General features: G+C 41.0%; 3 protein-coding genes across 4 annotated transcripts in view; all 3 read left to right on the top strand.

Annotated features, from left to right (window-relative positions):
- LOC308075518 (protocadherin gamma-C5-like) overlaps window positions 1-15,577 on the top strand; it is a gene marked incomplete at its 5' end in the record, with an annotated part of 117,743 nt that overhangs the window by 5,697 nt on the left and 96,469 nt on the right. Inside the window, one exon of one of the 2 annotated variants that reach the window (XM_080415444.1) lies at window positions 4,558-6,897. The exons of the other annotated variant lie outside the window; for it this stretch is intronic. Coding sequence (XP_080271570.1) covers window positions 4,558-6,897 — 2,340 coding nt within the window. Of the gene's footprint in view, window positions 1-4,557; window positions 6,898-15,577 lie in introns of those variants that run through there. 2 annotated transcript variants of the gene reach the window in all.
- On the top strand, window positions 953-3,367 carry LOC308076341 (protocadherin gamma-A11-like; the record flags this gene model as incomplete). Its single annotated transcript, XM_080416577.1, has 1 exon — window positions 953-3,367. The coding sequence occupies one exon, from the start codon at window positions 953-955 to the stop codon at window positions 3,365-3,367; it is 2,415 nt and encodes an 804-aa protein (XP_080272703.1).
- On the top strand, window positions 7,639-15,449 carry LOC308076340 (protocadherin gamma-A6-like; the record flags this gene model as incomplete). The annotated part of the gene is made up of 4 exons (XM_080416576.1): window positions 7,639-7,669; window positions 8,544-9,346; window positions 13,404-14,102; window positions 15,411-15,449. 4 exons carry the CDS (start codon window positions 7,639-7,641, stop codon window positions 15,447-15,449), a joined length of 1,572 nt encoding a protein of 523 aa, XP_080272702.1.

The following is a 15,577-nucleotide window of genomic DNA, read 5'->3' as shown; positions in this document are numbered from 1 at the left end:
TCTGTAAAATGGGACTGCTTATACAGCTTTTCAGGACCATGGATAGCGCCGTGTTTGTTTAGAACAGCCTATCCTTTTATCAGTCGATTAATAGTGTTTATGGACGCATTGCTTAAACTCGTACTCCAGTACATGAAGCAGATTGTTGCCCTTTGTTTTAAACCTTTTTTGCTTCTTCTTGTTTTGGTGTCTTCGAAGCATGTTGGTTAATGCTTACATGACAGTTTCCTATTTCTTTGCACAGTCCTTTTGAACTCTTTGCGAGGTATTTTAAGCTGCATGGGTTGGGGACAGACAAGGCAGTGCTGCCTCGTATGGTCTGCTTCTCCACATTCACAGGTTAGGCCACTTTTGTAGCCCCGTCCTGCCATAGCAGCTTTTGATCGCCCTATTCCTGGACAACATTGTGTGTGTGTGTGTGTGTGTGTGTGTGTGTGTGTGTGTGTGTGTGTGTGTGTGTGTGTGTGTGTGTGTGTGTGTGTGTGTGTGTGTGTGTGTGTGTGTGTGTGTGTGTGTGTGTGTGTGTGTGTGTGTGTGTGTGTGGGGGGGGGGGGGGTGCGCGCGCTAGACATGGTTTGATAAATGAATTTTATATATTTAATTGAAATTCACTGTTTGGACTCTAAGGGACGCTATTGTTCAGTGGAACGCTTCTGTGTAGTGATGCAAGCCATTCGTCCCACCCTCAGCAGTGTGCTTTGCAGCGGAGAGATTGTCAGTTGGGGCACGAAGGATATCTTACATTTTTTAAAGGCTCATATAACATCTTAAATAGCCTACCTTTTGAGGAACGGACTATATACACCTTTTTTTCCACTAACGAAGGACCACCATTGTACTATTATTGTTCTTTGCTATGATGGCACCTCGAGGATATATCTTTCCCTTATCCATGAGATGGCGATTGTGTTGTGGATTGCGACGTCAAGTTGGCCTACTCGTGTTTTTCCTTATGGTTAATATAGTCGGTGGCCAGATTCGATATTCCATTCCAGAGGAAATGAAGAAAGGTTCTGTTATAGGTAACGTGGCACAAGACCTGGGGTTGGATACGAAAAGGCTTCGTTCTGGTCGGGCTCGAATTCTCACGGGAGAAAGCGTTCAGTACACCGAACTGAAGACAGACAAAGGGACTCTAGTCGTGAATGAGAGGATTGACCGAGAGCAGCTTTGTGGAGATGTCACTCCTTGTAGCTTCAGCTTTGAAATGTTGCTAGAAAACCCAATGGAGCTGCATCACATTACTATAGAAATATTGGATGTGAACGATAATGCTCCCTCATTTCAAAACGCTCACTTACAGTTCGAGATCAGTGAATTGGCTACACTCGGCTCACGTTTTGTTTTAGAGAGTGCGGATGATAGTGATGTTGGCGATAACGCTCTGCAAAACTACATTTTGACTGCAAATGATAATTTTGTTTTGAAACAACATGCCAATCCAGATGGAAGCAAACATGCTGAAATGGTTCTCCAGAAGAATTTAGACAGAGAAGACCAGCCCCGCCTTTCGTTAAAACTATTGGCTGTAGATGGGGGTGTTCCTCCCAGATCTGGCACAGTGAATATTGATATTACTGTTTTAGATGCCAATGACAATGCCCCGGTTTTTAATCAATCCGTGTACAGGGCTACCGTGATGGAAAATGCACCAAAAGGCACATATGTTACTACAGTGAATGCGAGTGATGCAGATAGTGACTTGAATGGGCAGATAACGTATTATTTTTCAAAAAACAAAGCTACTATTTCTGACATCTTTAATATAGACAGAGCTACTGGGATCATATCGGTGCTTGGTCTGATCGATTATGAAAGGGATAAACGATTTGAAATCAGAATTGAAGCTAAAGATCAAGGTGGATTAACAGATTCAAGTAAAGTTGATATTGAGGTTACAGATGTAAATGATAATCCACCGGTCATTAACGTCATGTCATTCACCAGCCCTGTGTCTGAGGACTCCGCTCCAGGCACAACCATCGGCATACTTAACGTTAAAGACTTGGATTCGGGAGAAAATGGACAAGTGACCTGTACTATAGATCAACATATTCCCTTTCAGATTAAATCAAATTTAAGGAACTACTACACTCTGATAACTGACTCTGTGTTGGACCGTGAAACTGTTTCAGAATATAATATCACTGTAGTTGCAACTGACGCAGGATCACGTCCTCTCTCAAGCAAGAGAGCTTTTCATCTCAAGATTTCTGATGTAAACGACAATGCCCCGATATTTCCACAGACAATTTACAATGCATTTATCACAGAAAACAACTCTCCTGGCGTGTCTGTCCTTGCCATTAAGGCTAAAGACACAGATGAAAATCAGAACAATCGTATTTCTTATATGCTTGAAGACTGTGATATTGGCGGATCCCCGGTCTCTGGATATGTTTCGGTTAACGCTGAGAGCGGTGTGATACATGCAGTACGCTCGTTGGATTACGAACAAATCAAACAATTGACTTTCGTTGTTAAAGCGCAGGATGGAGGTTCGCCTCCACTCACTAGTAATGTGACTGTAAAAATACAAATCCAGGACCAGAATGACAACGCTCCTCAGGTCCTTTACCCCGTACAGAGTGGTGGCTCTCTGGTCGCTGAAATGGTGCCTCGATCAGCAGATGTTGGCTATTTGGTCTCGAAAGTGGTGGCTGTTGATGGGGACTCTGGACAGAATGCTTGGCTCTCCTATAAACTGCATAAAACTACAGAGAGGGTGCTGTTTGAAGTGGGATTACAGAATGGAGAAATTAGAACAATCCGCCAAGTCACTGATAAAGATCCTGTGAAACAAAGACTCACTGTTGTAGTGGAGGACAACGGACAGCCCTCTCGTTCAGCTACAGTCAATGTTAACGTGGTGGTGGCTGACAGCTTCCCTGATGTTCTGTCAGATTTCACTGACTACACACACGAGAAGGAGTACAATGACAACCTGACTTTGTACTTAGTCTTGGCTTTGGCTGTAGTCTCCTTTCTCTTCATCACGTGTTTAGTTGTTATTATATCAGTGAAAATATACAGATGGAGACAGTCTCGTATCCTTTGTCATTCCAATCTCCCTGTGATTCCATATTATCCACCACGTTACTCAGACACTTTGGGAACAGGGACTCTCCCTCACGTGTACAATTACGACGTGTGCAGGACCACTGACTCCAGAAAGAGTGATTGCAAGTTTGACAGAACTAGTCAGAACATACTGATAATGGACCCCAGTTTTACTGGCACAATGCAGCGGATACAGAGTGAAAAAAGCATCCTGGATGAACCAGACTCTCCTTTAGAGGTGAGTCAAAGAACCCAGTCTAAAGTACAAACAATAGGAATTTGTTTTGTCTTTTCAATTTACTTGTAAGCCAGTTTTTCTTTTGTCCGTCGTGATAAAATGTTAGCTTTTTAGAAAATCATTTCGTAGCTATTGCGCTGTTTTTGAGCTTTCAGCACCATGGACAGCGTCTTTAAATATGGCCTATTTTTGTGACTACTGTCGTCTAAAACTTCCTTATGTCAATCGTTTAAACCCTCTGGTGCTGGCATTTTATTTTGACATAGAGCTACATACAGCAGCTTTTCAGCACCATGGACAGCCGCCTTTATAGTATTTGAGAGAGATCTGTGAGAATGTGGGAGTGAGAGTATGTTGATTACTTGAATATAAGCTCCAACACAACACTAGTGTAAGGTGTGAATTAGCATGCAAGTATTGCACGACTGTTGTATTTAATTTATCTTTATATATTTGTATCTTCTTCTAAATGACAGACATTTAAAAAGTGCCAATTATACATTTAGAAAAGGCAGCTTGTTCTAATGAAATGCAATAATGTACCACTATTCATTTTATTCTATTTTACTTATTGGGCCTTTCTGTTGTGGTTGATTGTCAGTTTCAATTGGAGCATTTCAGCACAATGGACGGAGCTGTGTGTTATAGAGCAATCTGTCATCCTATTCGTGTCATCCTATACTTTTATCAGTCGGTTGATAGTGTTCATGGACACTTTGCTTAAACTCGTAGTCTAATATTACATGAAGTGCATTTTTGCCTTTTGTTATTTCCCCCCTACAACTAATTTATTGGCTACATTTAATGTGATGCTGAGAACAATATATAGGAACACTTGCAATGTATGTGATATATCTGATTTGAATGATAGTTATTTTGTATAACTACTTGGTGTTCACTGTTTGGACTCTAAGGGACGCTATTGTTCAGTGGAACACTTCTGTGTAGTATTGCCAGTCATTCAGTGTCCCACCCTTAGTAGAGTGTTTTGCTATAGGGCGGAGAGCTTCAGTCAGTTGGGTGGCGAATAAGACTTCAATCTTAAATTTGGTGAAGGAAAATATACATTTGATTAAAACTCCATCTGGATTACGAATTAACAAACATTTTCTCTTCTATTGACCATTGAAGACAGTTTTTTCTTCTCTTCCATAATGGCACGTCGAAGATATATCTTCCCCATATCCGTGAGAGGTCTATTGCGTTGTGGACTGCGACGTCAAATTGGACTGTTTATTTTTTCCCTATACATACTTAATATGGTAGGTGGGCAAATCAGGTATTCTATTCCCGAAGAGATGAAGAAGGGGTCTCTAATCGGTAATGTAGCACAAGACCTAGGGTTGGATCTGAAACGGCTTCGTTCTGGTCGGGGTCGTATCGTCACTGGAGAAAGCGTTCAGCACATCGAGCTGAACACAGACAAAGGGACTCTAGTCGTGAATGAGAGAATAGACCGAGAGCAGCTTTGTGGCGACGTCACTCCTTGTAGCTTCAGCTTCGAAATGATTCTAGAAAATCCGATGGAATTACACCGAGTGACTGTTGAAATACTGGATATAAATGACAACGCACCTGTCTTTTCTAATCAAGATGTTCGATTTGAAATAAGTGAATCAGCCACAGTTGGAGTACAATTTCCACTTGAGAGTGCCGAGGATCTTGACGTGGGGCAGAACACGTTGCAAAATTACATTTTGACACCCAATGATTATTTTATTTTAAAACAACATGCAAATCCTGACGGCAGTAAATATGCTGAAATGATACTTCAGAAGCCATTAGACAGAGAGGAACAACCCAGCCTTTTTCTGAAACTCATAGCAGTGGATGGAGGTACTCCACAGAGATCTGGTACAGTAAATATAGACGTCACAGTTTTAGATGTGAATGATAATGTTCCTGTGTTTAACCAGTCAGTATACAGGGCTTTTGTGAGGGAAAATGCGCCAAAAGGCACTTACATCACAACAGTCAATGCTACAGACGCGGACAGTGGTTCAAATGGACACATTATATTTAGTTTCTCTAAAATGAAAGGGAGCATAGCTGATATATTTGCAATTGATGAAAACGTGGGTAGAATATCTGTGTCAGGTCAGATAGATTATGAAAAAGATAAGAAATATGAAGTTAGAGTAGAAGCCAAAGATCGAGGAGGTTTAACTGGGACCAGTAAAGTTATAATCGAGGTGTCTGATGTTAATGATAACGCCCCATTTATCAATATCATGTCTTTCTCGAGCCCCATATCTGAAGATTCGCCTCCTGGCACTACAATTGCTATTATAAATGTCAAAGATGCAGATTCCGAAAATAATGGGAAGATAGTGTGTTCTGTAGATGCTAAGCTTCCATTTAAAATCCAGTCATCTTTAACAGGCTATTATAATTTGATATCTGATCAGCATTTTGATAGAGAGATAACTCCAGAATACAACATAACCATAATAGCATCCGATTCGGGGTCTCCCCCTCTCTCTAGCACCACAACATTAAACCTTAAAATATCTGACGTTAATGATAATGCCCCATTGTTTGAAGAATCTGCATATTCTGCCTACGTCACAGAGAACAATTCCCCTGGAACGTCCATATTTACTGTCCGTGCGCTGGACACTGACTGGAATCAAAACGCTAAAATATCGTATATGGTTGAGGACACACAGATCGGTGGAAATCCAATCTCTAGTTATGTATCTATAAACTCTGAAACTGGAGTTATACATGCAGTGCGTTCTTTTGATTATGAACAAATGAAATCACTTCATTTAGTTGTCAAAGCACAGGACGGTGGATCACCTCCTCTCAATAGTAATGTGACTGTGACAATACTGATCCAGGACCAGAATGACAACGCACCTCAGGTTCTTTACCCAGTCCAGAGTGGTGGCTCTCTGGTGGCTGAAATGGTACCTCGTTCAGCAGATGTGGGCTATCTGGTCACTAAAGTGGTGGCTGTTGATTTGGACTCTGGACAGAATGCCTGGCTCTCCTATAAACTACAAAAACCCACAGACAGAGCGCTGTTTGAAGTTGGATTACAGAATGGAGAAATTAGAACAATCCGCCAAGTGAATGATAAAGATGTTGTGAAACAAAGACTGACTGTTATAGTGGAGGACAACGGACAGCCCTCTCGTTCAGCTACAGTCAATGTTAACGTGGCGGTGGCTGACAGCTTCCCTGAAGTTCTTTCAGAGTTCACTGACTATACACATGACAAGGAGTACAATGACAACCTGACTTTTTATTTAGTCTTGGCTTTGGCTGTAGTTTCCTTTCTCTTCATCACGTGTTTAGTTGTTATTATATCAGTGAAAATATACAGATGGAGACAGTCTCGCATCTTTTGTCATTCCAATCTCCCAGTGATTCCATATTATCCACCACGTTACTCAGACACTTTGGGGACAGGGACTCTCCCTCATGTGTACAATTATGAAGTGTGCAGGACGACTGACTCCAGAAAGAGTGACTGTAAGTTCGGTGGAGCTGGTAGTCAGAACATACTGATTATGGACCCCAGTTGTACAGGGACGATGCAACGAATACAGAGTGAAAAGAGTATCTTGGATGAACCAGACTCTCCTATAGAGGTGAGTTAAGTGATTTAACATAGTACCTGAAAACACCCTTAATGCATTTTGAAATTGTGTGACTGTGTTTGAGAAATGAAATGACAACAGCAACATACACTTTAAAGCTTCATGGGTAACTTCTTCATTCAGGACCAATTGTTTGTCTTTATGCTTTTCTTTTTTTGGGGATTTGGCTCCGTTATGGGACTGGCTGTATTTCAGCTTTTCAGCACCATGGATAGCGCAGTCTTCGTTCAGAACAGCCTATCCTTTTATCAGCGGATTGATAGTGGTCAATGCTTAAACTCATACTCCAGTATTACATGAAGCCGATTATCGCCTTTTGTTTGAATTTAATTTTATAAGAGTAATATGATTAAAATATATATGTATATAAAACACGTATATATCCATGTAAATGCTACCTCTGGTTTGATATACATCTTTTATATTTTATATATTAACTTGGTGTTCACTGTTTGGACTCTAAGGGACGCTCTTGTTCAGTGAAACGCTTTAGTGATGCAAGCCAAACATCCCACCCTGTGCAGAGTGCTGCACAGGGTGGGAGAGATTCAGTCAGTTGGGACACGAAGGATACCATATCTTACATGTGTTAACGGAACATAGAACATCTCATTTAAATACCTTTGAATTAGGAACGGACTATACATTTTTTCACTAACGAAGGACCACCATTGTACTATTATTATTCTCTTCTATGATGGCACCTCAAATCTTCTCCTTATCCTTGTCGAGATGGCGATTGTGTTGTGGATTGCGACGTCAAGTTGGCCTACTCATTTTTTTCCTTTACATGGTTAGTATAGTTGGTGGCCAGATTCGATATTCCATTCCAGAGGAGATGAGAAAGGGGTCTATTATAGGTAACGTAGCACAAGACCTAGGGTTGGATCTGAAAAGACTCCGTTCGGGTCGGGCTCGTATTGTCACCGGAGAAAGCATTCAGTACACCGAGCTGAAGACAGACAAAGGGATTCTAGTCGTAAATGAGAGAATTGACCGAGAGCAGCTTTGTGGTGATGTCACTCCTTGTAGCTTTAGCTTCGAAATGATTTTGGAAAACCCAATGGAATTACACCGAGTTACTGTGGAAATTACAGACATCAATGACCATTCGCCTGTTTTCCCCACGGAATTTATTCAGTTTGAAATCAGTGAATCTGCTGTGGCTGGAGCAAAATTTCCACTCAAGATTGCAGAAGATTCTGATGTCGGCCTTAATGCTTTACAAAACTACGTTTTATCTCCCAATGACAATTTTGTTTTAAAGCAGCATACAAATCCTGATGGAAGTAAGTATGCTGAAATGATCCTACAAAAGCCTCTAGACAGAGAAGATCATCCGCACCTGTCCTTAAAGCTGATAGCAGTGGACGGGGGGACTCCGCAGAGATCTGGCACAGTAAATATCGATATCACAGTTTTAGACGTAAATGATAATGCTCCCGTATTTAACCAGACTGTCTACAGAGCTATTGTTATGGAAAACGCACATAAAGGCACACATATCGCCACATTGAATGCAACAGACTTAGACAGTGGTTCAAATGGTCAAATAACATATGGGTTTTCTCAGGTTAAAGGGACCATAACAAATACATTCACAATTGATGAGAACACAGGCATCTTATCTGTATCAGGACAGATAGATTTCGAGAAAGACAAGAAATATGAGGTCAGAGTAGAGGCAAAAGATCAGGGAGGACTAACTGATACCAGCAAAGTTATTATAGAAGTTATTGATGCCAATGACAATGCCCCAGTAATAAATATTATGTCATTCTCAAGCCCCGTTTCAGAGGATGCCCCACCTGGCACGACGATTGCGATCATAAATGTCAAAGATGCAGATTCAGAAAGGAACGGGCAACTAACATGCTCTATAGATTCAAAATTTCCTTTTAAAATCCAATCATCTCTAACTAACTATTATAATTTGGTTTCGGATCAGTATCTTGATAGAGAGACTACACCAGAATACAACTTAACTATAACAGCAACTGATTCTGGTTCACCTCCTCTCTCCAGTGCCAAAATATTGAACCTTAGAATCTCTGACGTCAATGACAACGCCCCATTGTTCGATAAAAACACATATTCTGCCTACCTCACGGAGAACAATTCCCCTGGAATATCCATATTTACCGTCAGTGCACGGGACTCTGACTGGAATCAGAACGCTAGGATTTCATACCTCCTGGAGGACAGTCAGGTCAGTGGCACGCCAGTCTCTAGTTATGTATCTATAAACTCTGAAACAGGCGTTTTACATGCTGTGCGTTCTTTTGATTATGAACAAATCAAACAACTTCAAATACGTGTCAAGGCCCAGGACGGAGGCTCCCCTCCACTCACTAGCAATGCGACTCTGACGATAATTATTCAAGATCAGAACGACAATGCTCCTCAAGTTCTGTACCCAGTCCAGAGTGGTGGCTCTCTGGTGGCTGAAATGGTGCCTCGTTCAGCAGATGTGGGCTATCTGGTCACGAAAGTGGTGGCTGTTGATGGGGACTCTGGACAGAATGCTTGGCTCTCTTATAAACTGCATAAAACAACAGAGAGTGTGCTTTTTGAAGTGGGATTACAGAATGGAGAAATAAGAACAATACGTCCAGTTACTGATAAAGATGCTGTGAAACAAAGACTGACTGTTATAGTGGAGGACAATGGACAGCCCTCTCGTTCAGCTACAGTCAATGTTAACGTGGCGGTGGCTGACAGCTTCCCAGATGTTCTCTCAGATTTCACTGACTATACACACAAGGAGTACAATGACAACCTGACTTTTTATTTAGTCTTGGCTTTGGCTGTAGTTTCCTTTCTCTTCATCACGTGTTTAGTTGTTATTATATCAGTGAAAATATACAGATGGAGACAGTCTCGCATTCTTTGTCATTCCAATCTCCCAGTGATTCCATATTATCCACCACGTTACTCAGACACTTTGGGGACAGGGACTCTTCCTCACGTGTACAATTACGACGTTTGCAGGACCACTGACTCCAGAAAGAGTGATTGTAAGTTTGGCAGAGCTGGTAGTCAGAACATACTGATAATGGACCCCAGTTTCACAGGCACAATGCAGCGGATACAGAGTGAAAAAAGCATCCTGGATGAACCAGACTCTCCTCTAGAGGTGAGTCAAATAACTCAGTCTGGAGTATACCTAGAACAATCACTTTTTAGAAGTTAATTTCGTTGCTATTGGCTGTTTTTGAGATTTTCAGCACCATGGACAGCGTCAATCGCTATACTATGGCCTATTGTTGTGGCTACATTCGTCTAAAACTTCCCTATGTCAATCGCTTAAACTCTCTGGGGTTTGGCATTTTATTTTAAAGTACAACATGACTATCCTTTTTGTCAGGGCTGACTTGGCAGACTTTAAGGGATTTGAATGATACACTTCAGCACAGGTTTTACCCTGATGACTATATTGCCCTACAAAGCCAAAGTGCAGTAATTACGCAAATAATTTAACGATAAAGGGGTTTTAAATTGTGGTTATCGGCATATAAGTGACATTGCAGTAATTGTATATATGTTCTTCAGGTAATTGTTTTTATCCCCAACATTACAAAGGCCATATATTTGACCTTTGGGATACACAAATAAGTCGGTGTGTCTAAAAACTTAGCTACTGAACTTTGCCTTTGTAGGGTTGCATAGCACACTATAAACTAGACATTTGCTGTATGCCTTGTAATGTTTTCTTCCTTAATGCGTTGCCTACTTTGAATGTAGAGACAGAAATTGATACTGAATGTGGGTCATGAAATAGTTAAATTTTGGTATGTTGGATACAACATACCCACAGACGTGGCGGTGGCTGACAGCTTTCCTGAAGTTCTCTCAGAGTTCACTGACTTCACACACTAAAAGGAGTACAATGACAACCTGGCCTTTTTCCTAGTCTTGGCTTTGGCTGTAGTTTCCTTTTCGTTCGTCACGTGTTTTGTCGTTATTATATCAGACACTCAGACACTTTGGGAACAGGGACTCTCCCTCATGTGTACAATTACGAGGTGTGCAGGACAACTGATTCCAGAAAGAGTGACATCAAATGTATGCAGCCTCTTTATCAATGCTCACCAAGAGCATTGATAGAGCAGTGGATAATACTATACAGAGGGAGAAGCAATAATTCTAGGCCTATTCTGAGTCACACTGAATATACCATTGTCTACAACTGTCTTTAATATTGCTCTGAGGGGCACGTGATTAAAAATGGGTTTACTGTGGTCATGGCCTCAAAGGATTGGTATTACTCTGTCACTTATGCTGGATGCATGCTTAATTAGCGTCGTGAGAGTTGTGAGACTGGGCGACTATCTTTTTTTTGGCCTACGTTGCATTGTGAAATGTGTTTGATTCAAATGGTAGATCGGGTGGATACAGGTACTGTTATTGTGTGCATAATTTTAATTTGATTGTTTGAGTGACAATTGTTTGCCTGTTAATTGGCAGTGATTATTCACTTACATAAATGAACACGCACCACCCAATGCGATTCCTGTGATTGGACTCTGAGTGCCGCTGTTGATACATAATTGAAGCTGATGCTCTTAGGTGGTGCAGTGGCCCTTCCTATAATTCTCACTCTCCGTCTCTCACTTTATTGTGCATGCTCGGGCAAGGATCAAAGCGCACTTTTGGATTATTTTTGCATTCATCGTCTCTGTACATGTTCTAGTTCTGGATTGTATGAAGATTATTATTCGTAAGGAATATACATTTTACCAACATACTAAACATTTTTATCATCAAGTGTGATGGGTTTTATCTGGACAACAAGATACAGTGGCGAATGGCATGTATCTCTACCGCTTTTTCTCCTTTTTCTTAACGCCCTCTATTCCGTGACAGGGCAGGCTCGATATTCTATACCAGAGGAGCAAGCTGAGGGATCGCTGGTTGGAAATATTGGTAGGGATTTGGGCCTGGATGTGGAAAGGCTCATGAAGGGTAAAGCTCGTATTATAACAAAAGGAAGTCGGCAGTATGTCGAACTAAACCGAGACAAAGGCACCCTCGTTATTAAAGAGCGAATCGACCGAGAAGATCTTTGTGGACAGACAACGCCATGTAGCTTCAGTTTTGAGCTTATCATCGAAAATCCCATCCAGCTATATCGTGTTACAGTGGAAGTCATAGATATAAACGATAACAGTCCAGCATTCCCTAAAGACGAAATCAATTTGAAAATCGTCGAGAGTGCAGCATCGGGTACGCGCTTCTCTCTAGAGAGTGCAGACGATCCAGACGTTGGCTTAAACGATATTCAACAATACGCACTTAAACCATCAGATAATTTTAAATTGGAAATGCACAGCCAGCCTGATGGGGGTAAATTCATCGAGATGGTTTTGCAAAAGCCTTTGGACAGAGAGAATGAGGAGACCCATTCACTCGTGTTGATAGCTTCAGACGGTGGTGAGCCACGTAGATCAGGAACGGTTCGTATACACATAACTGTGCTCGATGCTAATGACAACGCGCCAGTGTGTGGCCAGTCTGTTTATAAAGCTGATGTAAAGGAGAATTCTCCGGAAGGAACAATAGTAACTACTGTTAGTGCAAATGATGCAGATAAGGGACTATATGGTGAAGTAATTTTCTCCATTGCACATGTTGCCAGAGATGCAAAAGATCTTTTTGAATTGAATGTAAATACGGGAGAGATTAAAGTTGCAGGCAAACTAGATTTTGAAAAGTCAAAGATGTATCAGTTAAATGTCCAAGCAAGCGACCATGGGGGTTATACTGACACGTGCAAAGTTATAATTCAGATCCTTGACGAGAATGATAACATCCCTACTATACAGCTAATGTCATTTTCCAACTCTATATCTGAGGATTCTCCTCCTGGCACAACTGTAGCTGTTGTAAATGTCGATGACGCAGACTCAGACAGTAACAGTGTTGTCAAGTGTTCTATCAATTCTGATGTCCCTTTCAAAATTGAATCATCCTTAACTGGTTATTATACAATAGTAACTGATAATGTCTTAGACAGAGAAAATATACCTGAATATAATATCACCATAACCGTATCTGACAATGGCTCACCACCACTCTCTAGTAGTACAAATATCACAGTCAAAGTGTCTGACGTAAATGACAGCCCACCCACTTTTGATGAATCTGAATATAGTAGAATTATCCCAGAGAACAACTCTCCTGGTTACTCCATATTTGCTGTAAGGGCGAGTGACGCAGACTGGGGCCAAAACGCACGTATTTCCTATTTTCTGGAAGAAATGGAGCTTAGTGGAGTATCTGTCTCCTCATTCGTGTCAGTTAATTCAGACACTGGCGTAATTCATGCAGTAAAATCTTTGGATTACGAACAAATCAAGTGGTTTGAGTTTAACATTACTGCGCGTGATGGAGGATCCCCTCCACTCAGTTCAGTTGCTACTGTTAAAATATTTGTTCGAGACGAGAATGACAACGTTCCTCAGGTTCTCTACCCGGTACACACCGGAGGCTCCCTGGTGGCTGAAATGGTGCCTCGTTCAGCAGATGTGGGCTACCTGGTCACTAAAGTGGTGGCTGTTGATGGGGACTCTGGACAGAATGCCTGGCTCTCCTATAAACTGCAGAAACCCACAGACAGGGCTCTGTTTGAAGTGGGATTACAGAATGGAGAAATAAGAACAATCCGTCAAGTCACTGATAAAGATGCTGTGAAACAAAGACTGACTGTTATAGTGGAGGACAACGGACAGCCCTCTCGTTCAGCTACAGTCAATGTTAACGTGGCGGTGGCTGACAGCTTCCCTGAAGTTCTGTCAGAGTTCACTGACTTTACACACGACAAGGAGTACAATGACAACCTGACTTTTTACTTAGTCTTGGCTTTGGCTGTAGTTTCCTTTCTCTTTATTGCGTCATTAGTTGTTATTATATCTGTGAAAATGTACAGATGGAGACAGTCTCGTATCCTCTATCATTCCAGTCTCCCAGTGATTCCATATTATCCACCACGTTACTCAGACACTTTGGGGACAGGGACTCTCCCTCACGTGTACAATTATGAGGTGTGCAGGACGACTGACTCCAGAAAGAGTGACTGTAAATTTGGTAGAGCTGGTAGTCAGAACATATTGATAATGGACCCCAGTTCTACAGGGACAATGCAGCGGATACAGAGTGAAAAAAACATCCTGGATGAACCAGACTCTCCTTTAGAGGTGAGTGAAAGAACTCAGCCTGATGTATGTATAGATCAATAGGGATTCGTTTTGTCTTTCAATGTAGCTTTATTGTAAGCCTATTTTCAATGGTGATATTATGTTCATAGCTATTGCACAGTTTTAGCTTTTCAGCACCATGGACAGTGTCAGTCGCTATACTATGGCCTATGTTTTTGATTAATGTCATCTAAAACGTACGTATGTGAATCGTTTAATGGGTCTTCAACAGGGGGTCCCGGACCCCTAGGGGGTCCTCCGAGTTACTGCAAGGGGGCTGCTAAATCAACCAAATGAACCAATTCTGAGGGGAACATTTCCCCCCAAAAAAGCAAATGCGCGTTGTGAGCTTGTAGATTGGCTATTTTAGGCCATCAGGTTAGGTGTGGAGGGGAAAAAAGAGCAGACCATAAGTACAGAGCCAAAGTTCAAGTTTATCTTGAGGGGTTAAGAGGTTAAATGTCTGAAAATACACATTCGTTATTAATCATTAATCAGACATCTTAATAGAAAATATAATGTGTAAACAAACAAACATTAACATAACATTGATGATAGTGCTGTCAAACAAGTCTATGAAGCTATCTCTGAAATCTATGAAAAAGTATAATCTGCAACACAATTTTATACAATATGTAGTGGGGGTTCCTGCTTAATCTCTCTCTCTCAACTAAGGGGTCCTGGAAAACGTTTAAGACCCCTGGTTTAAACCCTCTGGTGTCTGGCATTTTCTTTAGAAATACATAATGACTAAACATTTTTGTCAGGGACGACTTTAAGGGATGTTAATTAATACACTTCAGCACAGGTTTTACTCTGATACTATAGCTATTTGCTGAATGTCTTCTATTGTTTTATTTCTTAATGTGTTGGCTTTGAATGTAATATGATAACTGATAACCTGAATGTGGTTCATCAAATCATTTAAATCAATTGGGTATGTTGGATAAATCTTTTTAATATGTAAGCAGCTCGATAAAATATTTCTGCCGTCCTCTTACACAAGCAGATGTAGGCTACTTCTGTTATGGTGACAGTTCCCTTCACTAGTGCATCGATTTATATCAAATGCTTTGCTTTTAATTGCCTTACCGTATGAGGTTCTTTTCAAATATCAAGCTTCTACTTTGTCACTGGATGGAATTCACAGAGACAATGATACATATTAATCAGTTAACTACCTTTTTTATATAACCCCAATCCACATGACGTTCATGCTGTTGTGCTCTAAGGGACGCTGTTGGTCAATCAAATAATGTATCAGCATTATTTATCAAATTCTCCTCCCATAGTGTTTTCTTCCAATAGACACAAGCAGAGGCACAGGCTGAGCATTACATGGGGTGAGGCTCTATGGAAACCTACTTGGACAGATTGTCATTTCGTTGTTGTTTTAATTCAATACGAAGAATTATAATGTGTTTACTGGTAGAAATGCTACATTTGTTTAATTAAGTTTCTCATTCAGATTAATA

Source organism: Gymnoscopelus braueri (genome assembly GCF_963280865.1).
Source record: "Gymnoscopelus braueri genome assembly, chromosome: 20".
NCBI lineage: Eukaryota > Metazoa > Chordata > Actinopteri > Myctophiformes > Myctophidae > Gymnoscopelus > Gymnoscopelus braueri.
Note: the sequence above shows the minus strand (reverse complement) of the source record. Positions and strands in the feature narration are given on the sequence as shown.